This window comes from Ambystoma mexicanum, chromosome 10 (genome assembly GCF_040938575.1).
Source record: "Ambystoma mexicanum isolate Mex_15411 chromosome 10, UKY_AmexF1_1, whole genome shotgun sequence".
Lineage (NCBI taxonomy): Eukaryota > Metazoa > Chordata > Amphibia > Caudata > Ambystomatidae > Ambystoma > Ambystoma mexicanum.
The window spans coordinates 1,533,443,501-1,533,469,315 of NC_090932.1; the positions used below are offsets into that span (position 1 = coordinate 1,533,443,501).

At 46.7% G+C, this 25,815-nt stretch overlaps 1 protein-coding gene across 1 annotated transcript in view; it reads right to left on the reverse strand.

Annotated features, from left to right (window-relative positions):
- The window catches only part of GCN1 (GCN1 activator of EIF2AK4), a 1,783,851-nt gene that overhangs the window by 630,192 nt on the left and 1,127,844 nt on the right, over positions 1-25,815 (reverse strand). Inside the window, exon 30 of the mRNA XM_069619734.1 lies at positions 16,428-16,617. Coding sequence (XP_069475835.1) covers positions 16,428-16,617 — 190 coding nt within the window. The remainder of the gene's footprint in view (positions 1-16,427; positions 16,618-25,815) is intronic.

The window sequence follows — 25,815 nt, forward strand, 5'->3', positions numbered from 1 at the left end:
TCCTCGTGTCTGTCGTATCAATGGGTGTATGGTGATTGTGCCTTGTTTCCATACGTGAGGGTCTTCAGGGCCCAGCAAAAGAACCTACGAGGAACTGGAAGAAGAGGACCCCTACAATGATTACCCGCCCAGTGAAGCCCTGCTGCAGGTCCGAATCTCCAGAATCCAACAACAGAAGATACTCCAGGAAACCTCTTCCCTTTTGCTGGTGGGACCACAAGTTTGCCCAAACTGCAAGCCAGGACCCCTCCTCTGGTCGAATTCACTGTACAGAGCTTCAGTGGGCCAGATAGCCAGGAAGGTCAGACCCTGCTTGGGTTTTAAGGAGCGCACCTTTTATTCGTCACTTTGCTCCGCTGCTGGTTTCTTCCCTGGGTAGTGCAGGACCCTCCAGTCTTCCTACTTCTGATCAGTCCGACAGTTGCTTCAGGAACCGTGAGCCTGCAGGAACTACCAGGAACGTCTGCCTCAGCTACAGCTCCCTCTCCGTTTTAAGGTACTGTGCAAATCCGGTTAAGTGTTTCGTTCAGCCGCGGTGAAAGTGTTTGAAATCTTTCACCAATCCGAGGTCTTGTCCTTCTCTTCTCTTTGAACTAACTTTTCTACCAACCAATCTCGTCCGGAAACTGTGCCAGAAACCTTACCACAAACTACCCTGAACTGTTTTATCTTGAGCAAAAGACTTTGGAACCATTGACTTTAGCCCTAAGCCTTTTCTATCTGATTTGATCATTGTAGTCTATTGTTCGCTTGCCCCGAGTACTTACCTGTTGGTGCGGATTGATTTCTGTTAACTTTCGTCTTTCCCTCCATTTCAAATTGCTGGAGTGCGATTTTGCTCCCACTTCATTTTGTGAGCTTAACTTGTCTGGAATTTAAGGGAAGTGATGTGGTGTATTAGGAGAGTGATTTTTAGACAGCTTATAATAGTGTAATGATATACAACCGAAGAGTGAAATAAATGTACATTCTTTTACTTGAAAACCTTGAGTCAGTGTTTGCCTGAATCATAGTAACTGCTGTCCTTTGTGTAACTATTTGATACTGCTCACTTACTCTTGAGATAATTCTGGCTGCTCTGCTACTGCTACCACTTTAACTGTGTAGTACAGGCTTGTACCAAAGGTGAAATTGTACTGTCACTTGTAGTCTTAATTGTGTGTGGTGTTCCCAAAGGGTACTGCATATAATTCTGCCTAACAGTTGGCAGTGAATAAGCCATCTGGACCCAGATCCTCATCTTGTAGAGGGTCTTTGTGTAATTTGGTCTAGCGTCTTCAAGGTGTCATGCTCCTTTTTTGCGGTCTCGAGGGCCTCGTCGAGGGGCTCTTCCAAACAGGTTGGATTCTTCCAAGGGTTTATTTATAAATGACACTTGTGTCTCTGGCTTGAACCCAGAGTTCCTTAGTCACGTGTGTCTCTTCAGGAGTGTGCCCTGAGCCAGAGATCGACCACCTGTTTCGGCGGAATCCAAAGCGTTTTTAAGTATGCTTTGATTCACTTATCTGCCCTCAGTCACTGTGGCCAGGAGACTAGCCTAGTGGTTCAGAAATCTCCTGTAGGCCTTCTTGTAGCAAGGCCCACTGAGCGTCCGCCTTGCTGGCTAACTTTCCTATGGCGTAGAGTCTTTTACACTCTTTGTCAGGGGGTGCCTCGCCGGTTGACAGAGGAACCCATGGCCTCTTTCTTGTAGTGGTCACCACCAGAGAGTCTGGGGTGGAGTGACCTCCGATATAAAGGGGGTCTGAGGGAGAAGGACGAAAAAGCTTTTCTATTCTCGGATTAACACCTCTTGTAAGAGCAGGTGTTAAGGAGGGAGCCAGGCATTTTAAGCGAATTGAGGAGAGGAATAGCCTGGCTGGCCGGTGGCTTCTCTTTGAGAATGTCTTCCACAAAGTCAGTTTCAGGGACAGCTTCATCTGTGGCGATCTAGAAGCGTTCTGCTGCTTTGCACAACATGACGTTAAACGTCAATATCTAGTGGAAGCCGCAGAGTATTACAGTTGTTTTCGAAACTCGAAAAGGGATGTCGACAGTAATACTATCACTAGTGTGACGTCCACTGTACCCATGGTCCTTCACGCATCGAGGTCCCTCAGATTGTTTTGTTCTGACATGAGATTGCATGAAGTGCAGCATGAGTACAGGTGTATCCAAGCAGATAGATAACAGAAAGCTCATAACATCTATGCACCTTCTCTCAGCGGAGGAAGGCTGGGCGCATGTGAATCTAAGCAGATACAAGCATCAGAAATATGATTACGGAGAGTTATGTATCCCTTCTGAGACTTGTGGAATCGGCTTAGATCACATGCTATGCATAGATTCGGGAGCATTGTTAGGAGAAGGTGGTGGGTTGTGAGAAGGAGCAGCGGCAAATAGATGTTTTAGAACCGCTTGTCCCAACTGTGTATCTGCTTTGGAACGTGTGTCGATGCAGTAGTGCTGAGTGAAGGTGTGTACTGAGACCCATAAAGCTACTTTGCAAATGCTGTCTAAGGGGGCATTTGCTATAAAAGCCAGAGTAGCTCCTGTGCTCCATGTGGAGTGAGCGCTTGGTGTGAAAGGCAGTGTTTTGTTTGATAATGAATAGCATAATTGTATACATCCGACTATCCATCTGGCGATGGCATTCTTGGAAATGCGGTCTCCTTCTCTGCCTGGTGGTACGGAGGCAAACAGTTAATCGGTTTTCCGAAGTGGCCTGGTTTTGTTTATGTAGTAAAGGACCTCCCTCCTCACACCTAGTGTGTGGAGTTTAACCTCAGCTGAGCAAGTTGGATTCTGAAAGAAAGCCGGAAGCTCAATGGATTGGTTTACGTGGAATTTTTAAATGAATTTAGGGGAGAACCTAGGGTGAGTACGTAAAACCAATTTATCTTTATGGATAAAGAAAGGGTCCTGCACTGACAATGCTTGCAATTCACTAACTCTTCTTGGAGGATGGAGTCTCTCTACTCCTTCCATGAATGCCTTAATGACTGGAACCTTCCACCACGATACTCTACTTTGAGAGGTGGTATAAGCTGATAAAGCTGCAGGTGGACCTTTATAGAGTTAAATACTAACGTCGAATATAACAAGTGGAGCATGTAATTTAGAATGTGTGAAGGAGTACATTTTGACTGGCACCAAATTACAAATCTCCTCCACTTGTCGAAATAGTGCCTAGTGTTTGGTTTTCGTGCCTCCTTGAGGATATCCATACACCGCTATGGTAGATTAAGGTGTCCGAACTCCATGACTTCAGGAGCCATGCTGCCAAGTTCATTTAGTGTGGTTGTGGGTGCACTGTTCCCTGTGTTGGGTTAACAGGTACGGGGGCTTGATGGGATCACACATCGCCAAGTTTGCGCAGATGTGGATACCATGGTTGTCGCGCCCACATAGGCGCAACTAGGATGAGGATGTGTCATCTGTTCTATGTGCATCTTGTTCACTATCCTGCTCATTAAAGGTGCCGGGCGGTGCGGCGGGTGGGGGAAAGCATATGCAAATTTCCCTGACCAGTTCATCCATAGGGCGTACCCTTGGAGTCTGGCTGGGGGAACCTGGACGCGAAGTCTGGGCATTGCTTGTTTTCTCCTGTAGCAAACAAGTCTGGTGTGGGGTAACCCCAATGAGAGAAGATGTGGTCTACGACGCTTGAGTTTAGTTGTCACTCATGTTCCTCTGGTAGGGAATCTCTGCTCAGAGAGTCTGCTAGAGTGTTGAGTACCCCTGGAACGTGTTGGAAGGATAGGGACATCCCCCGTTTGAGTGCCCACTTCCATATTTTCTGCACCAACTTGGATAGACTTGGAAAGTGTGTGCCCCCCTGCTTGTTGATGTAGAACATTGCAGTTGTGCTGTCCGTTAGAATTTGAATCGCTTGGTTCGTCAGTTGTGCTTGGAAGACTTGAAGCGCTTTGTGGACTGCTAGTAGTTCCAGCAGGTTGATATGGTTTTGTGCTGTGACGTGAATCCACAGACCATGTGCTGTGTGGTGAAGGTAATGAGCCCCCCCCCCCCACCCGGAGAGTGACGTGTCTGTTGTGACAATCGCTTTGCGCCTCGGGTTCGTGGACGGGTTTTCCCTTTAACAGATTTTCTCTTGACCACCAGCGTAGATTTTGAACTAGTGTATGTGAAACGACCACTAGATCGTCCCACTGACCATTTGCATGAGACCATTGTTCCGCCAACCACTCCTGAATTGGTTGCATGCACAAACGTGCGTGTCGGACAAGATATATGCACAATGCCATCATGCCAAGAAAACACATTGCTTTGCGTTCACTTATCTGGAGACTGCTTGATAATGGGGTATTTGCCAAGGCATATTTTTCCCTCTTTTCATGGATGGGCAGGCTAAGTCTGTCTTTGTATCTAATACAGCTCCTAGGAACGGTTTTGATGTGTATGGTAGAAGACTTTACTTTATTAAGAATCCCAATTGGAATAGGAGATTTATTGTTCTTTGCGTGTTTTGTTTGCAAAGATGGGGAGTTTCTCCTGCGATAATAATTTAATAATAATAATAATTTAGCATTTATATAGCACTACGAACCCTCAGTAGGTATCTGAGTGCTGCTTTTTATTACTCACAGTATGTGGTACTCATTTATCGAGCTCGGAAGGATGAAAGGCTGAGTTTCGCCCTGCCAGGATTCGAACCTGCGTCGGCAGGCTCGGCACAGATGTCAAAGCGAGTGCTCTACTCGCTGTGCTATCAGACCGACTATCAGATCAGCCAGTTGTCCAGGTAGGGGTACACTGGGATAGCCTCCCTGCGTAGGTGCGCCGCCACCACCTCGCTGAAGCTATTCCGAAGAGTAGCACCTTGAATTGGTAGTGCTGGTTTGCTACTTTGAACGGCAAGAGTTTTCTGTGCGCTGGGTGCATTGAAATATGAAAATAGGCATCTTTCATATCCAATGTTGCCATGTATTCCCCCTGTTTTAGCAGTGGAATTACTTCTTGTAGTGTTGTCATGCAGAACTTGTGTGGTCTTACATAAGTGTTTGCAGGGCGCAAGTCTAACAATGGGTGCATGGTTAGATCTTTTTTTGGCTCAAGGAAGTATGTTGAATAAATACCCTTGTTTACCTCGTTGGTCGGCATGATCTCGATGGCGTGCTTGAGAAGCAGCGCGTTGACTACTATCAAGATGAGTTCTTCTCTTGAGGTCTTCCTTTGGCGTGGGGGGAGGTTTGATGGTGTTTCTAGGAACTCCACGCAATAACCTCCCACTATCGTCGATAACACCGACTTGTCCGTGGTTATACCCTCCCATGCATGGGTTAAGTTTGAAATCCGTCCCCTAACTGGGGAGGCATGGGAGGGGACTTGCAGCGGACTGTCATTGTTTGGGAGGCGTTCCTCCACCTCGGGAAGTGGAGGATCTCCCCCGGACGCCTCCCCTGCGCTGGCCTCTTGGATAACTCTGGGATGTTTGACCCTGGTTGTTCCACGATGAATTCTGGTTCAGACCGTAACCGAAGCCTCTCAGAATTTTGACCAGGAAAACGGCAAAAATTGCATCCGCCCTTTACCCAGTTTGTTTATTTGTAAGTTGGCCAAGGGATTTGAGTGCATCATACTCCTCCTTAGCCGACATCAGAACGTCCTCAGCCGCTTTGCTGAATAGTACAGTCAGTTCTAAGGGCATATTGAGTAGCGTGGCCTGCATCTCAAACTTAAAGCCAGACTGGCAAAGCCAAGCATGGTGCTTGAGAATTGCTCCTTCTGCAATTACACAGCTTGCATTATCTGCAGCGTTGAGGTTGTTTTTCAGCAAGCTGCTGGCAGTGGCTTTGCCTTCGGCAGCCACTAGGATTAGTCTAGATTTTAGAGGTTAGGGAGCAGATACACTCAGGGCCGTGACCTTGTCCTATTTATTGTAGTCCTAGCTGGCCAACAGTGCGGAATTGTTGGCGATCCTAGCTTGAAATGCCGCTGAAGTTGCAACTTTGCAGCCCATGGTATAAAGCTTCTTGCTCTCCTTGTCTGGAGTTGCTTCACAAGAGGCCAGAGGTGTACCCGCCCTCTTTCGAGTAGTTGTGACAACTAGAGAATCCAGTTTAAGTTCACCTCTGATATATAAGGATCAGATGGTGCCAGACGGAATAGTTTTTCTATTCGTGGGTTAGCTGCCCTTGTCATATTGGGCATCTCAAGAGAGGGTTGGATCCTTCTTTGGACCGACTTTAAGATGGGTATGAACTGGGTGGCCGCTTTTTTGTCTCCCAGGATATCTTCGACAAAATATTTGTCCTGCTGGACCTCCCGAGTCTGAATACCGAAGTGCTCAGCTGCTTTGATTAGTAGGTCATTAAATAATAGCTGATTATCAACTGGAGGATCAGGCAGAGATAAGACTTATGGAATGGGAGAAGCCATATTGTAAACCTCCGACTCATCGTCATTATTATAGTCATTATTATAGTCATTATTATCCCCATTATCAACATCATCATCCCCATATATGATATTAGTCTTGTTCCCCTTCAGTATCTGTATGGATGTCAAAGCTCAGCAGAAGTGTGAGACCTCTTTGCTGGAGGCTCGGATGAAGAGTGGGGCTGAGGAGTGGAAGACGGGGTCTGAGAGCTTGAGGCTTGACCAGTGAGAGGTGTAACCTGGACATTTTCTAGAGCATGAGAGTTCTCTGCAAAGAAAGACATTCTAGACATCACCCTATCAATGTCCTCTGCTGACCATAGGGCCAAGCTGGGAATGACCCCTGGAGAAGGTGTAAGGGGGCTAGGGGTGTGCAGTCTTTGTTAGGTAGGGCCTCACATAAAGGACCCTCATCTTCCTAATGTGGCACAGTGTCCTTTTACTTGGAAGGGGCAGACTTTCCAGTGTCTGTTAAGGAAAATTCTGAAAAATGTGTTAATTCCCTTAACCTTAGAGACCCCCCAGCAACTTTGCTGGATTTTGAACCTCGATTTATTTTACGTGGAGAGAGAGAGAGAGAGAGAGAGAGAGAGACCCTTTCTCCAACTTTCTCATGTATTTCAATGTGATTTTATACACAGTTTCTTTTTGGTTATGGAGTCTAACCAACTCCATAGGCATCAGCTTTTACAATTGTGTCACAAAGCACCTTCAGTGCAGTGCCACAAGGAAGTCTTTACGATTTCACAAGGTTTACATACCTTCTCTGGGATCAACTGTTTCCCAGAGCAGTGGAGTGAAATTTACTTCACTTAGTCCTGTACATTTCTAGACCCAGAACAGCCAATCTTACAATAGAGTGCTGGAGGGGTTACTTAGTATCCCCTGTGTCTAGTTACTCAAGTAGCATTTATATGTTATCCTTTCCTCTCAGAATGGAGGGCTACAGTGGTTTTGTTATGAACTACCATGATTTACCCCGACTGCGAACTGTTCGCAGCTCCGGTAACGTTAAATCGCAGAGCCATGTTTTTCAAAATGGCGCTGAGCCTCCTATAGTGACTGGTCTTTTTTTGCCATTTCTCTGTGGAAAGACCCTTCAAGATTTTCTCTGCGCGCCAAACCAGGTTTGGTCTCTTTGTTCACATCGCCTTTGGCGGGGTTTCTGAGAGAAACCCGCTGTGATGCTGGAAATGCACTGGCCTGATAGAGCCTCCCTATCCTGAAATCCTTTTTCATTTGTGCTCTGTATTGTTTTCTGACCAGGAATCCAGGTGGACTCCTGGCAGTGCAGCTCTTCCTGTTTTTGGTTTGGTGTACAGACCCATGGGATACCCTTATGGCACCCATGGGTGGGGGTGAAACCCTGTGCGCCTAGTGTATGTTTTACGGCACCTCTGTGGCCCACTGAGCAGGGTATGGGCTGGTGCTCTGAGTATCCTCCATTTTGGGATACCCAGGCCCTGCCATTGGAATCAGTTGATGCCCGATGGGAAACAAGATGGCCCCTGTGGCCTCTTGCTTTCTATTCCGTTACCTTGTTTTCCCAAAGTCCTGGGAAGCCCCGACTCTGTCCCTTCCCCCTGACTGAATGTTGGGTGGAAGTTCCATATATGGTGGTGTTGTGAAGTCCAGGCCAGACTGGGAGCCTTCCCAGTGACTGTATGTTGTGGGTACACCCTGTGAGTGCGACCTGGGTGAATGGAGTGTGTGACCAATATGCATTTCTTGTTGTGGATGTCTGGTTTCTAGTATGAAACACAATGACTGAGACAGCCCTGCACGAAACTGGTATGAATGCAGTGTGTAGTGTTGAATGGCTGGGTACTTGTCCCAATACACATTTGTTCTTGTGAGTGTCTGAGAGGGAGGAGCATGGCCTGAATGCACTGTATGCCCGATTGGCTGGCTGACTGCTGAATGCCCTTCTGAGTGATTGGTTGCCTGAGTGTGACCCAGCAGAATGAAAGATCAACTGGTATATCTAGGGCACTCACTGCTAGAATTCGCTCAGAAGCTGAAGTTGAAACTGATGCTTAATCTCGAACCGAGCCTGAAGAAGAAGGTTGACTGCTGTCTCCTTTTGCCGAAATTCGAAAGCCGTCGAGACTGATCCCAGAGAGGACCTGGTTAGGCACCCTCTTCCCGTGCTCCGAGGAACCATCGAGCACCGCTAAACCTTCGCCGAAGCGCCCTGGAAGTCAGACCCTCGAAAGGCTGCCGACTGGAGATGGGGACCACCGAGGAGAACGAAGATAAGCACCGGACATTTCGCCCACCGCCGTCGACCAGGGTTTGCATAACCGCTGGAGGCCTGTCGAAGCCATGTTGCTCAGAAGAGGGGACCACTTGACGCTGTGCCATCGACGTCCGGAGCTGCACGCTCCTTTGCCTAAGACTTTTGATTCACGGACGCGCGTGTCCGCACCGCCGCCCGCCTTATCCTGCCGGAAAAGGCCAGGCCGTCGACATGCCGAGGAGCATCCACCAGTGGGCTTCCCGACCACCCAAAGACCATAGAGACGCTGGACGACTCGACGCCCTTGCTGGGCCACAGTTCTTCACAATCTCTTTGCGGTCCTGAACTATCGACATCGAGGTGCCCCACATACCTCTTCCTTGCAGGAGGTCTTCAGTCGTCGACGAGCACCGCTGAGACCGAAACTGCCGCCTCAACGCCAAGTTCACTTTCTTCGAGGGATCTCGACGATCCGTGGCTCCCGCTTTAAAGGGAGCCGCTCAAGAATGATCCGTCGACGATCCGACGTCGAACTCTGCTATTCCAGGTTACATTGGGGTGGTAGAAACCTTATAGAAGGAAATAAGACTTATAGGACAATATATGGACTGGGCTTGTGATCTATCTTTAATTTACAAGTTGCCCAGGCAGGTGGGGCGGGGGGACGATCTCCACACAGAATTGTGTCTAGTTAACGGGGCCAGTATTCTGCCAATTGTTCTAACCAACTGCTTTCCTCCTAGGTCTATTGTTGGTTACCTTTATTAATTGATGTGTGTGACATGTAACCCAAGTACAGTTGATGCACTTTGATGAAATCTGATAATTGTGGTACCACGAAGAACTGTATATATTTGCCATTGTAGATTTACTGAGCACAAAGTGAGTTATTGTGATTGTATATATAACCTTGAACCTTAATTATATAAAGACTGTTTTAACTAATACAGTGTGTGGACATTCATTTGTGGATGCTTGAGGACTACACTGTACTTAAGAACCAGCCTGCATCCTCCTGAGAAGCTAGGCCTTGATTGCTCATCCATTGTTACCAACAATAGACAATATTGGCTGGGGTCCTCTGTGCCTCTCCTCTACCATATAGAGAGCACCAGTACAGACCCGCCTCCAGTCTGTACACCCGCCTCTGGCACCTGAGTGTCTGAGGTAGGCATGAAGTGAGGGAGGTGCCGAAACTCCCAATGTTCAGTCTCCTAGGAGACCCAAAAACACTATGATGATTGGCTGGCTGTCTCGCAAGGAGAGCAACCCTGCTGGGTGAGTGACAGCTAGGCTGGAATGAATAGGAGAGAACGGAATAAAAGGCGAGTCTTTTGGCTTGGAAGGCAGAATCGACCACTGGACGAAGGAACCGAAGAAGAGCTTGAAGAGGACACCTGCTGCACCTCCTGGACCGATGGTTTGCCCGGTGAAGACCTGCTGCAGTGACTACTGTTAGGCAGAATTATATGCAGTACCCTTTGGGAACACCACACAATTAAGACTGCAAGTGACAGTACAATTTCACCTTTGGTACAAACCTGTACTATACAGTTAAAGTGGTAGCAGTAGCAGAGCAGCCAGATTTTTTTCTCGCGCGTAAGTGAGCAGTATCAAATAGTTACACAAAGGACAGCAATTACTATGATTCAGGCAAACACTGACTCAAGGTTTTCAAGTAAAAATATACATTTATTTCACTCTTAAGTTGTATAACATTACACTATTATAAGCAGTCTAAAAATCACTCCGAATACACCACACCACTTCCCTGAAATTCCGGACAAGTTAACCTCACAGAATGAAGAGGGAGCAAAATGCCACTCCAGCAATTTAAAAGGGAGGGAAAGACAAATGTTAACAGAAATGAATCCACACCAACAGTTAAGTACTCCGGGCAAGTGAACAAGAGAGACTACAATGATAAAATCAGATAGAAAAGGCTTAGGGCCAAAGTCAATGGTTCAAAAGTCTTTTGCTCAAGATAATACAGTTTAGGGTAGTTTGCAGTAAAGGTAGTGGCACGGTTTCCAGATGAGGTTGGTTTGTAGAAAAGTTAGTTCAAAGAGAAGAGAAGGCCAAGCCCTCGGATTGGAGAAAGATTTCAAACACTTTCACTGCAGCTGAACGAAACGCACAACCAAATTTGCACAGTACCTTAAAACAGAGAGGGAGCTTTTGCTAAGGCAGACGTTCTTGGTAGTTCCTGCAGGCTCACAGTTCCTGAAGCGCCTGTCGGACTGATCAGAACTAGGAAGACTGGAGGGTCCTGCACTACCCAGGGAAGAAACCAGCAGCAGAGCAAAGCAACGAATAAAAGGTGCGCTCCTTAAAACCCAAGCAGAGTCCGACCTTCCTAACTATCCGGCCCACTGTAGCTATGTACAGCGAATTTGACCGGAGGAGGGGTCCTGGCTTGCAGTTTGGGTGAACTGGTTGGTCCCACAAGCTCAAGGGAAGAAGTTTCTTGGAGGATCTGCTGTCATCGGATTCTGGAGATTCGGACCTGCAGCAGGGCTTCACCGGGCGGTTCAGTCTTGTCCTCTTCTTCCAGTTCCTCGTTGGTTCTTTCGTTCGTGGCGATTCTGCTCTTCCAGTCCCAGAGACCTGCTTTTTAAGCAGTTTTCCCCATTCATAAAGCCTGGCTGTCAATCACACAGCAGGGTGGCTGGCCTGGCAAGGCCAGTCCCCTTAGCCAATCAGACAGGAATGCGACTTGGCTTACCAAGGGAACCCATGGCAGGGGTCCTAAAACCCCTCCCTCACATCCGGCCTACCCAGACTCAGGCGCCTAAAGGAGGGCTTCTGTGTGGAAGCCCGCGAAAAGGCAATGAACAAAGGGACCAAACCTGGTTTGGTGTGCAGAGAAAAACACGAGAAAGACTAACAAAAAGAAATGGCGAATAAACCCAGCCGGAGCCAAAATAAAATGTATTTGGTCAAGCAGGTTTATGTTTGAGGCTAATATAACAGCCTAAAACATTATCAGGTTTAATAAGATAATCACGGTAGAAAAGTTAGGGTAGATACCACTGCCACCAGCCAAGACTTAATGGAAAGGGAGCGAAACAATGTCCCAAGAGGCACAGACAAAAAGGTATAAGAATTAACCGTTTCCAATACTCCATGGAAGATGGGGTGTACTGGGTCTGTGGTTTATTAAAGTGACTAAGGTAAGGTTAATGGCACCTTTTGCCCTTTTCTGGGGGTCTGTAGTCAGCCCCAGAAAATGGAGTCGGAGGGAAGTCTAAAAGACAACCCGGTGTCACTGCACTGAAGGTGCTGTGTAACATGAAAAATATGGTGCGCTGGAGGAGGTGAGGCTCCAGTGCCCAAGACCACACAAAAAGTGAAAACACATGTAAGAGTGGGAAAAAAGGCTTACACTCTTACCAGGTGAAACAAATGTATCCTAGAAATCCAGCAAAGCTGCTGAGGGACTCAGTAGGTAAGGGAAATTAGCCATTCTGGAGATTTCTCCACAACAACTACTTGCCAAGTTCGCATCGACAGAGAAGCCCTGCAAGGACAACTTCTCCCTTTGAGTTGGTGTGACCAATCAACTCAAATAAGCCACCTGGACACCCATCTCACAGCTGGTTGAATTTACTCAGAGTTGCTGCAGGAAACCTTAGGGCCAGGGAGAGGGACACCAGAGTGTGTGCGTTGCTTGTAAGCTGGCCTAAAGCTTTTGGAAGATCCTCTGACTCCCATGAAGCAGGACTGACCAAGCCTGAGCCCCCCCACCCCCCCCTCAGTCGAGTGTGGGACCTCAGATGTGAGGAAAGCCCACCTTGACAGTCAGGAACCACACGTATTGCTATTGGCTGTACCGCAAGGAGCTGAAACGCGAAACAGCCACTGAAAGTAAAGTTTGCTGGTTGCCAATGCAGGAGTCCCGACATGCTCCCTCTTGTCCCCATGACTGAGGCCCAGGAACAGTGAGATCTGCAGAGATGCACAGGAACAGACGTCATCAGCTGCATCTTTTCTAAGGTAATGTAAACCAAGTCTAAGAGAACTTACCTCTTACTGTGGAAGTGCTTGTAACTTCTGCAACTCAAGTCTAATCAGCTTGTGGCCCTACATTTGATTCTTCTTTTTATCAATGACTCCTAAGAGCTTGTGCAAAGACTTTTCCGTTTGCTTGCCTGAAGTGCTGCATCCTACACAAAGACTTCTGCCCATTGACTTTGGCTTAGCCTATTCGAATTGAATGACTCTTCTAGTGCTATCTGAAAGTATTTTCCCTGCTTATGAATATTTGTAATTTCCTGTGCTCTAATAAACTTTGCCTTTTACCAACTTTAAGAGTTTTCTGAATGCCAACAGTAAGATATTAATGTCCCCAGCACCCTTGTTACTGAAGTCAGCTGTGGGTGTAGGTTGTGTCTGTGGGCCATCCCAAAAGGGTCTTGTCTGATTCAGAAACTCCAGAGTGTACTTATTGAAGTAGATTTGTGTGATACTAGTCTATTGCTCCCTTCTGAAACAGGCTTTATAACCGCTTATACCAAAGGTTGGGTTGTCTACACCTGTAGTCATAGGTGCTTGTAGTGCTCCGAAAGGGTACTGCATTCAAATTTTGCCAAACAGTGTCCTTTTCCTTGGAAGGGGCAGACCTTTCCTTATGAGGCTTGTCCTTGACTTTCTGGGACCTGTCTCTATGATTAGGGCTCTTTGAGGAAGATTTTTTGGATTGAGCGGCCTTAATCAGGCAGTCAGGGACATGTTTTTTTAACCAGATGTGATGACCCTGAACCTTTAGGCTTTTCTGCCGATTTTAACGAAACGCATCGACTTTCGGAACTGGGGAGAACCTCTGCCATGTCTGCGACGTTCAGCGTTCGGTTGTGGAGGTTTTATGTGCGGCATCTTGTTTTATGGGGCCTGTCGTGAGGCAACTGAGACTTGGAGTGCCCAGAAGACAGGGAATCTACTGATCTTCCCCTAGATGCCGAATCTGGGCGTTTGTTCAGCGGAGCCGACACATCGCAGCAGGGTGTGTGTTTAGTGTGGGAAAGGGGAGTGCTTTTGCGGCCAGGTGTAGTCCCACAACAATGCCGCCGGCCTGTCTCACGGGGTCGGGGCTAGCACTTGGGAACGTGGCTGTTCCCCCATCGCCCTCGCCGTCAAAAGCGCTACTGTCGTCACTGGAGGCTCCCCCCACGTCCATGGCGGACTCGGCATGCATGGCGTGATGGGCCCAGCACTTCGCTCTGTAAGGTTCTAGGGTCGAAAAATCTTACAAGTTCGACAGTGCCCTTCGTCACGGTCAAGACACAGGTTGCAAAGTCTGTATCGATCCACAGAAACTTATTACAGTTTGGGCAGAATTTAAAGGGTTTCCTATCCATGTCTAGGAAGGGCAGCTGGGAGATAAAGTGAAAGGGTGGCAATATACATTGTCAAATGACCACCCCCCCCACTCTCCCTGCTGTCTGCACCTAGGCTTTACAAGGCCGAGTAGGTCTGTCTAACATGACTCCTTCCAACGGGAAGTCCGGCTTGTCCTTTGTGCTGAATCTTCTACCCCGTCGAAGAGCGACTTCGGAATAATAAAGGGCAGAAAGGATAACTATATTTAAACTCAGCTAGCAAATGGCGTCAGCCGAAATTAAACTCTGCTTAATGCGACCGCTCACAATGGCAGAAAAAAAAACAATGAGGGACCTCTGCGCGTGAAGGACCATGGGTGCAGTGGATGTCACACTAGGGATAGTATTACAGGCACGCCACGTCCCTTTTCGAATTTCGAAAACAACAACTGTAATACTCTGCAGCTTCCACTAGATGTCGGCCTATGCCTATAATGTGATCTAAGCAGATTCCACAAGATAGATATATATATATATATACACACACAAGCCATTGAAAAGGAAGCCTTCCATAACAGGACTCGTTTATGCTGGGATGCTGAAACTTGTCAGGAAGGCGACTTGTAGGACTAGCTGGAGACCACCAAAGTTCCAGGCAAAAAAACAGAACAGTGATGCTTCTGGCACGGTAGCCCAAAACAGAGCTTGTCAGTCGACTGGGTGGTACAGGGACACTTCCAAAGGCTCCAAGCTTGTGAGAAGACTTTGGGACTAGTTGGTGTTACCAGTCCAAAGGGTCGAAGCACCAGGGAGGGCATTCTGAGATCAGGTACTCCAGCAGGGCTTCACATGACAGCAGCAAGAATGGTTGCCAGGCTTCTCCAAGATTTGTCTCCAGGTCTTCTGTCATCTGCACAGTTACACAGGATACTTGGCTCGTCTTCCGATCTGCTGAAATGGCTGCACTACTGCCCTTTTCCTAAATTCAGGGGAGTGATCAAACCCAGCCCTCCAATAGCAACGACCTGCACCACTCGTGCACACCAGCAGTGGCCCAATCAGTGACAACTGTGGGGCCGACTCATGCATGCACACTAGAGACACTGGCACCAGTTTGGGGACAGTCCACTTTCTGAGCCCATATACACATGGCATGCATTAGCCTGCAAAGACAGCAGCTTTCCCGGGCAAATGCATGACCATAAAAAGGGAATTCCTGACCTGAGAAGGCAGGAAGAAGGTCAAAGAACAAAATGGCCAAAGAACAGGTGAAAAATCTCAAAGCACTGTTGGTAGCAAGAGAGGGTAAACGTGAATGTGGCAACTAGAATCAGAGCAAAACATTGTACAAATGTAACGACTGCCACCAGCTCGTCTTTAGGCACATTTAAAAGTAACCACAAATATCTTTATTGTAACTCTAGGGTGATACAAAAGTATCCCCATTGCAATTCATTTAAAGATGCTGTGTGAAATACGAAAGTTACCTAAACAGACAGGTCAAAAGACAAAAAGGGAAACATTTTCCCAGTACTGACAGCCTGAAGGACTAGTCCCTTTACCCATAACAAATGAACAAAAGGCCAGCGAAATGAAGCTGAAGGCTCTTTTCTTTCAAGGAGGAAGAGTGCCAGTGAGAGGACTGACTCGAAGAGCGCTACCTCTCGTGGTGCTCCCGCTCTCTCCATCTCCACACAGTGAGCTGGTCGATATTCAGAACGACTATCCCCGACCGAGACCACAGAAACTTCACCTTGTGGATGAAGGTGAATTATTTCGCCGCCTGCTCTCCAAGGGCCTTTGGGTGCATCGACTGACGAGACCCGCAGAACTGGGTGTCGTGGTCTTCGCCCAGACAGCACAAGCAATTGCAGTATGGATCAGAGATAAACATTTGCCTGCCGCACTCCGCACATGGCGTGAAACCGGAGGCCTCGCACAGTCAGCATGGCAAATCACCAGAAACGCTTGACGACATGCTACCAATAAGCGAACATAGTGCGCAGAAAAAGGGAGTTTGTTCATTGGGCGCAGCGCCGCTACTTATACTGGCCCTGACATTTCCGGTGCGAGGCGCGTAGAGGCGTCGGATGGACCCGCCGTGGAGCTGCTCGGTGCTTCATGGCAGCAGAACTTTTTCCAAAGATCAGCTGCACTGGTATATGGATATCGGATGAGGAAAATGTATACAGCTTCCACTAGGCTGAAATACTGATTGAGAACTCGACAACCCATTTTTTTTTAATGGAAAAAGCCTCACATGAAACAAAAATAAATCAAAACAAACAAGCCAACAAATCCAGTAGAAATTTAGGACAAAAATTACGGTTTGGTTTACTTTTAACACGCATTACAAAATTCACAGAAAAATGCCTGCAGACTTCAACATGATGATATTAGCTTTGTGGCTAGCTGGTCATTAATTTATAGAAATATTTCTAGGATACTTTCACCATCCTTTTATCAGACATAAAAATCTGAAGACTCACATAGAGCTTCTCCTGATAGATCTCCATCAGTTTTTTCATGACATTGGATGCTTGGTCTCGATACTCTGACAGAGCACTGGAAAGTGCCTCTGCACCGGCCTGCCGCACAGCTTCTTCATGGTAAATGACATCCTTGATCAGCAAAGCACAGATGTCAGGCTGCAGCTCTAAGCCCATGGTATCCCACAGCCTGCAAAAGAAGCACATTGTTGTGGGGCAAGTGGTTAGCTGCACGAAAGGTGACAGGGCTGAGAATAACTAGAATAAAAGAACAAATTGGTAGCATTCAGCGATGGCCGTTCCTATTAATTATTCTTTCCTCCTACAGATTCCTAATCTTAGATTGAGATTACCAGCCCTAGCTGACGTTTGGAATGTTTTCAAACATCAAGGGATGCAATGCAGATCTGTGCTGGCTCAACTTGGTGTCATTGATGCCTATGGCACCCAAAGTGAAGTCGTGGGTAGTATTTTTTACATTTGTATTGTATATGGTTTACAAAAAACACCTTTACAACTTTCTATGAGAAAATAAGAAAAAAAACATTACACAGTTTTACTAAATATCATATGATCTTTCACTAAGAAACCCTAAATACTCAAACCAATACATGGATCTCAATTCATAACGTTATTGCACAATTATGGACAGATTCAAATAATATCACATATGAAACCAAGAACTATTAAGTGAAAATATCTTACTTCATATAAAACTATTGCACAATTTTACACAATATCACACAATCTAAGATTTATAAAACCAAAATGCTAAAACCATTGAGTACTGCCCAATCCATCTGAGCCCTAGTCAAATGATAAAAAAAGTAATTGTACCCATTTAAAATGTTTGCACCCCTATCAAATTTCATGAGGGCAAGAGCCAATCATACTGTATTATAGAAATCCATAGACTTTAAAAATGACACTTGCTATACCCTCTGAAGTGTTTCGAATATTGATACAATGGGACCATACATAGTTATCATCCCCATTTGGTAAATTTTGGCATGTTGGTCGACCTTTCCTTACAAAATGAAGGACAAAAGAGTAACAATTGCTTCACTGTTTCCATTTCTCCCTCGTTCTTCCAAAATCGACAGTAGGAATCGTATGAGCCTATCATTTTCCTACGTGTTCAGACCTTACGGGTTGGCAAAATATTACAACGGAGATTTAGGAGAATCATAGTATTGATTCGGAAACTGTAAGAGAAGCAGCGAAATGACCGTGCGTCTCTTACGGTCCCAGTGAAAGTGAATCGAAGACTGATAAGAGTGGAATCTATATATTGCTGCGATCCAGTCTCTCATAACAATCTTTTGACCCTTCTGGGATTAGTGATCAAAGTCTCTGTATCCAAGTTAAAGTCTCCCAAAGACTGGTCACATGTATCCCGCATTCCAATCAAAAACCTATTAGAATCACGTCCTGATCCACAAGTCACCAAATTTTGCCTAGCTCTACATAAAGCATATTAGGGAGCGGGGCAATCATACTATGGAAGAGGGATAAGAGTCTCCACGTCACCCGGGCCTCCAGGGATGCAATTCCCAGTTCATATCGGATAGCCGCTACTGGAATAGTGTTGGGTAGGTTAAGCGTCCGTCTCCACAAACGTCCCTCTAATGTTTCCCAAAATTTTGACTTTCATAATAGTGTCATTCCAACTCGTAGATTAGATTAGGCACAGCCTTGCCCCCATAAAAGCAGACTGAGGATTTAACGGAGAAGCACCCACATTTTTGCTCCAATTTAATCATTTGATTGGAAAGAGTTATAACTTTCCATGTGAGAAAGGAGCAAAGTCCTGTCCCTGAGTGATGGGCCAAGAGAGGGAACACCAAATAAAGCACACTAGAAGTATTTTCAATAGCAACCTCTTGCGTACTCCAATTCAGCTTTTTCTATTTTCGTCCCCTCGACAGCACCAATACATGTGTTTTCCTAGCGTTAACGAGCAGTCCATTCTCTTATGCAGTTTACCAATTCATTAAACGCTGAAGGCCCACTTTGGTGCAGTCGAGGAGCAGAAAATCATCCGCCTAACCCAACCATTGGATGCGCAACTCACCCAGTTTTGGGGTAACCAAACCCGCCACAGCCAGGTAGTCCCCAATATCAGATACAAAAAGGTTAAAAAGACAGAGCAAGAGCACATCCCTGTCTCCGGCCCACCCAAGTTGAGATCCTCTGGGACAAATCCACTTTCAAATTAAGTCTAACCCAGATCCAAGCATTCTCATAGAGAGCCATAATAAGTCGCAGCAGACCTCCCGGTGGCCCCCACTTTGCAAGCTTAGACCACAGGCGGCTCCGGATAACGCAATGGAAGGCTGCTGAGAAGTCAATTGAGACCACATAAATGTCTCCATCATCATTTCCCCAAGTCGATTCCTATAGTGCCCTCATAACCATGCCATTCGGGTTGGTAGAATGACCTGTCCGAAACCTCGTCTGAAATATATTTAGTTGTTGTGATGTGTTCATCCACTCATTTAAGTGAGTCAACAATGTAGAGGCAAACATTTTACTGTCTGCATCTATTAAGGAAATAGGATGATAATTCCTAGCCTGGTAGCGCTCATCGCATTTGAAAATGGGAACCACATAGGCAGTTTGCCACGAAATCGGGAATGCTCCATTCTTCACAATATTCTTAAAAAACATGGTGAGAACATGCGTCCCGAAACACGGATGACCCCTTAAAAGCTATTACTGGTCAAACTGTTCAGGCCCGCCGCCTGGAAAGATTTTGCGGTTTTAATGAGCCCCAGCCCCACCTTGTAATCGATAGTGGGCTGCCAATCCCCGGCACAATATGGTTTCAGACAATATCCTCATCTGGATTGCCCGGTTTAACCCCGTACAAGTTAGAAGAAAAAAAAAAGTCAACCCATTGGGCTGGAGACCACATTTAATTGACTCACAATAATAGAAAGCTCTTGACCATTAATTAATGCCTGGAATGACCTTAAATCTCTTTACTAGGGTGTGCAGCATAGTTTCTGCATCCTTTTGCAGCACCGCTACTTTTCTGCACCTACAATAGTTTGCATACCTTTAACTATTCTAGTTCTATTTTTTTGTTCTTCGTCCCATTTTGAGCAGTAGATTGACCTCAAAGATCGGTGCACAGAAGCTTTCACACAGGAAACCTGTTGATTAAAGATGTGCCTAATCTCATACTAGTGTTAGTACTAACCCTATCAATCAAGCAGCCCAAAAAAAGTGTCAAGCTTAGTAGGGTTAAAAGAATGCAGTTTCCATTGTAGGGTACTAGAGCTCATAAAGGAGGCTAGTTTGCTCTTTAGAACCCCTATATTTTGAGCGGACCATCTTATCCCTTTCCCCTGACCCACTGTTCTAAGGTCAATAAGATCCTCTTTAGCAGACCTATTTACTAATATATCAAAGTATGCTTTCAGGACACTATGATCACACCACGCATTAGGGATAATCTTAACACCTACACTCTGTTGCAAGGAAGGTGCGTCAAAGATATAGTCTATAGTAGAGTAACTATCTCCTCTATTCCAGGTGGGTATTGATGAATCAGCGGCATCCAAACCCCCATTCATACAAACCAGGCCTAAAGACTCAAGCGATAAATTCCACATCCTCTCCCAATGTTGCTTATGGTTTCCCTTGACCATTCCCTGCAAGGTCTCCCATGGTTCATTAACATCATTCGACATACAGCAGTCAGAGTTAAGATCTCCTGCCAGTATAACCCTGCCATTAGAAACCTCCCCTTGCCAGTCCCGATAAGTGTAGTCATTATTTCCAAACAGCCATTTAAATCTGCTATCCCCTTATGCCAGTAGACCAACAGAAATTCAAGGTCGACCACCGAGGAGGATACTTTCACTGCCATGATCCCCAAAGGGAGATCAGACACTGGCCTAGATATCCAACCTAATGTCCCCTTAATTGCGATCACCCGACCCGCCAGAGGCCTCTCTATTTATTGTGTTTTGCAAGTTGGGTGAACACCTCATAGCAGTCTATAGACAAATTATCCACATGCCAGGTATCTTGCAAAAATATACAATTACTCTGTCAACATGGCCATGGTTTTGGGGTTAGATAACAGATTGAAGTCCCCCCCCCCACCTTGAGTTTCAGGACAACAGTTTCAGTTTAATATCCTTGTCAATCAGCCCTTCAGTTTCTAAATATAATGAAGAGGGGTCAATTCCACAGAGCAGCTTTAATTTGTACCCAATATTCGTTTTGTTTTTTCGAGCTTCTGTACTGTTGCATCACTTGGCACAGGATATGTCTATCTGGTTGAAAAACAACTTTCAAATTCCCACCATATTTAAAGTTCTCCTTTAAGGGGCGTTTCTCCACCTAGACTAATTTCGCCTGAAATCTCAATTTTCTCAAGGTGTCAATTTCTGCTATGATCAGATTCGATACAAGTTGGGAGCTAAAGTAAATATTACATTTCTCCCATTGGCCTGGTTCTGGAAATGGAATCCTATTAAGGTCACACAAGGATAAATATTAAGTACATTTCCCCGATTCAAATACACTGATTTAGTCGGGCCCCAGAGGCTTGTCATCTGTATTATTTTAGTAGCCTGCAGTCCGTTGCTATAATTCTTATGATTAACAATGACATCAAATATACCATTACTGCCCCGGTTACTATCGTGTGTGAGATGACCGTGACCCTCACTTCCTTTGGCACCCCTCAGGATACTCTGGGATCTAACAGCTCCCAAACCCTGAGGTTTCCTGTCTCGGTGGCCAAAGGGATCATCTTTACGAACATAATCCACAAGGTTCAGCAAGGTAGTTGGAACATACATTTTACCCAAGAATTTATCCTGCTAAAGGCAGTGAATGCAAGTCTTGCCGGGTACCCCCAAGTTACCTCTTACCATACATAAAGACTCATCCGTCACTGGGCCAGGCTGGGTATGCTGCAAATTAGGGAAGTAGAATTTCTTAATGAATTGCTTGTCAGTCTCACACTATCGAGGGAACACCCACTTCGCCCAAAGCTACAACCTTCCGCAAAAGATTCCGCCTTCAGTATTTTATTTGTACCTAGTGCTACATTCCCACTGGTTTCCGGAACACCTGGGAAGATTCCAAGCCCAGCTAGAGCTGGAATCCCACCGATTTCAGGAACACCTTGGATGATACCAAGCCCAACCCTCTTCCCATCGTTTGATTCCGATGTGTTCAACACGAGATCCGTTTGAATACCAATCTCAGCCCTTGTGTGTTGTGTCCCATGTACAGAATTCATATCATGAGGTTTACAAACACTAGAAACCGGCTGCCTGTCCTCGAGACAGATGACATCCTCTACCTCATTGGATGTTCTCTCCCTGCAACTTTCCTCCAAAACAGGTGCCATCACTCTGTATACCTTTGCCTCTATTGCTTCTATTAGCCAGTGGCTCTCGTATAGTGAGGTTGCAAAATATTTACGTGAGGAAGTATTACTTTTTTTAATATATTTTTGACTTTTTTGATTTCTTGGCCTTATACCCCTATATAATCAATACAATTCTGACCTTGCTGCCCTTTAACGTAAGTGTAGGGCGGCAGAGAGGAAGTGGAGGGCCTTGGCCGCACCCCCTGAAAAGCTGGCCTACCCCTGCTCCAAAGGCAATACAGGCTAAGTCCGCTCCAAGAAGAGAGCCTACATCCAAGCCTGCATCTCTGCAGCATCTAACAACTCAGGCGAACATTTGAAAATCTGCAAGGAGCTGGCCAATCCTGCTGCAGTCTACATACCCTGTACCCCCTCAGGCCCTCTGTGCGGCCTTGGTCTCCCATTTCACTACCAAAACTCAGGACATCCTGTCCACCCTCACTTACTACTCCTCCTCCTCTGTCTCCTCCTCTACCACTCCTGGCCCGTCTGAGACCGTCTCTCCTCCCTTCTCCTGTTCACCCCTGATGTTTCTAGACAAGTCCAAACTATCAGTCTTATCAAAGCAGGTTCTCCCCTGCTCATCCAGAACTACCAAGGACCACAACAAACACCCTTGCTCCAGCCTTGGCCGATTTCTGCAATCACTCCTTTGCCACTGGAACTTTCCCCTCAGCCCCTCAAGCATTCTCTTGTGCACCCCCTTCCAAAGAAGCCCTGGGCCGATCATTCCTCTCCGGCTAACTATCACCCGATCTCCAATACTCCTTTCCTGGGCAAACTCTTGAAAAAGCTGGTCATCTCCCAGCTTGATTTGATATGATATGGCATTTGTAACGTGCCTATGCACAAGTGTTTCAAGGAGCTTAATCTAAATGCTGAATCTGTTGGTTGCCTCCATGTCCAGTCTGACTTCAGAGCTGCCAGAAGCTCGGAAACTGCTTTCCTGAACACCCGGGAAGACTTGCTCTCCAATCTGGACACCAATCTCTCTTGTTCTCATTCTCCTTGATCTTTCCCCTGCTTTTGGCACGGCCAACCATGCCACCCTGCTCAATTATAGCCAGGACAACCTTGGCATTACTGGTCAGGCCATGGCCTGGTTGACCTCCTTTCTCACAGACCGACCCTCATGTCTAACTGGAGTCTTTCTTCTCTTCTCCCTCTCCCTGTGGTGTTCCCCAGGGTCCAATCTCTCCCCTGGCCCTTCAACCACTACCTGGCACCTCTTGCCCACTGCATCGCTACTTTCTGCTCCAATTTTCAATGTTATGCAGATGACACTCTGCTTTCTTTCAGGCTTCCCTCTGCCACATTTGCTTCTTCTCTCATACCAGACTGTCTGTGCCACTAATGATAGCTGCCTTAATGCCATTAAGAGTGAGATCCTCCTCATTGGGACGCCCACTCCCTCCTTTACTCTCTTTATAGCCGCCCAGTCTGGGCCATCTTCCTGCTCCTCCTTGTGAGGCTAAGAACCTTGGTGTCATCTTTGACTCCACCCTCTCTTTCTCTCCTCACATTTGATGTCTCCAAGTAGTCAAGCTATCAGCTGCACCCCCTCAAAAGGTATTCTTCCTTTTCTCACTATTCCCCAGAAGCTCACGTCTCCAGAACTCTGGTCCTCTCTAGGCTGGACTATTTCAACAGCCTCTTTCTAAATATGCCTGCCTCTACTCTTCGACCATACAACTTATCCAGAACAGGACTGCGAGACTGGTTTTGGCCTCAAGCCCAGTGATCATATCTCTCCAGCTCTGAAATCTCTTCACTGGCTCCCTGTGACTGCAAGGATCAACTTCAAGACCCTCTGCATTGCCCAAAAGGCTTTCTGGGGCCTGATGCCGCTCTACCTCCAACTTTCTCTTCCAACACATCTTCCTTCTCGGGCTCTCTGCTTATCCACCTCCAATTCTGAGGGTCAGACGCTTTTTGAAGCCGAGAGTTGGGAGCAACTCCATCTCCTCGGCTTGGACCTCCCTCTGGAATAGCCTCTCTCAATCTTGAGCAGAACCCACCTTGGTTCTGGAAGCAACTCAAGACCTTCCTTTTTTTTTGCTTCCACTTTCTCTCTTCCTCTACCCCGCTGATGCACCCGAAAGCTCCGCTGCACTGGTCACCCTCTGAACTCGGGCACAAGCTCCCCAGCACTTGAGGGTCTGTATCTGCAACCCTACAGTCCCTTCTCTCTGCACTTATGAGCCACCCGCTTGCTGTACTTGCGAGTTAACTGCACTTCCCTTTCACCTCCCTTCTAGCACTCCTCCCCTTCAATCTTCCCTGCACTTGTGCGATCTGAATGACGAGGCCTAGTAAGATCGTTATTTTGCCCTCCCTTGTTTCCCGCTCCTGGTCTTGTTGCGCCTAGAAACACTTGTGTACAGTAGCATTATAAATGCCACATCAAATCATATACTTTACTACTGTTCTTAAGGATAGAGGGATACCTTGTATCCTTCCTAAAACTTTACGTTAGGAGAAACTAGCACACACCACCTTATGTGGAGTGCTAGAGGATACCTAGTAGCCCTTCTCTCTGCTCCTGTGACTTTTTAGTCACATAGACAACACTATAGTTAGTTAAGGCTGGTGGCAGTGGACGTGTTATACCAACTATTGTGCTATTTTCTATCGCAAACTGTATTCACAGGCTCGGTTTTGCACAATAGGGTGACCTATGTTCTAACACAGTGGCTCCATTCTTATTTCACCACTTCTACAATGGTGGTTCTTTGTTAGGCCATCTTCTACCATTCTGGGTGAGGGAGGTCTGTGTGTGTGCTTCGCCTTTGGCAGGAACCCTTGGCTGCCCCAAAAGCACCCCCCCCCCCAGGCTCCATTGGGTCTGCGAATGCAGGAAGTGGGGGAGGAGTTTAACAATGCCCTGTCCTTTGTCTGCCAGTGTGCCCGTATGTAACCAGTTCCCCCCTGGGGGGTGGGGAGGGGGGGGTCGAGGGAGTGCTGGCTTTCCTGATTAGTCAGCCACCCGCCCCTTTCTGTAAAATGCAGAAAGCTTTTGCAGAGGAGTGAGTGAGAAAATCGAAAAGGTGAGATTCCTGAGGTGAAAGGCAAGTCTACTACTGGAACAGAAAGTCCTAAGCTAAAGATAAGAGTTCAGACCCTTCCAATAACCGAGAAGCGACCAATGCTGTCCTGACCCAGTTTTCTTATCGACAGAGAAGCTCCGAAGAGGACGACTCCTTCCCTTTGGTTGATGGGACAAACCAGCCCTGAGACGAACTACAAATATCTCCCTAGGTGCAGTGTCTCTACAGAGCTGCAGACAGCGAATACCAGGAGACCTCTGACCAATTTGCAGTGTGTTAGTTACAGATTTGGGGTAGTACCCCTAGGGTGCCCTACAACAATCTGACCCAACCTTTGGTATAAGGAACAAGTTACTTACCGTTAACTGTTCTCCAGCATGGGTCTGGCATGGATTCACATGTTCATGAATATTCCCAGTAAGGCTGGGAATCCTTGGTAAAGAAAGAAATCAGTTTTGTTTCTGAACTGTCTTTCTCCTAACAACCAATCACTGTTTTCTGGGTAATACTGCCCCCAGCCAATTACTGCCCTCTACCTAAGTCCCTCCTCTGGCAGCCATCTTCAAATCTGGTAGCACGTAAAGTGGCAGTAGGACCAAGAAAAGAGCCGCAGAGGGGTAGGCGGGAAGGGTTGCATTTGAATCCATGCCAGACCCATGCTGGAGAACAACAGTTACAGGTAAGTAGCTTGTTCCTTCTCCAGCATGGGGTCTGGCATGATTCACATGCTCATGAATAAATAGTACATAGCAGTACACACATGCACAACCATGGGAGGTGGCAAGGCTCAACATTAAGCAGCTCAACATTAGGCATCTCTTACCTTCTCATCAGGCTCACCTTCAAGCGAACAGGTTGTGCAGCACTGCTTGGCCGACTCTGGACTCCTCCCTGGAATCCCTGTCGACGCAGTAGAATCTCGTGAAGGTGTGTGTCGACCTCC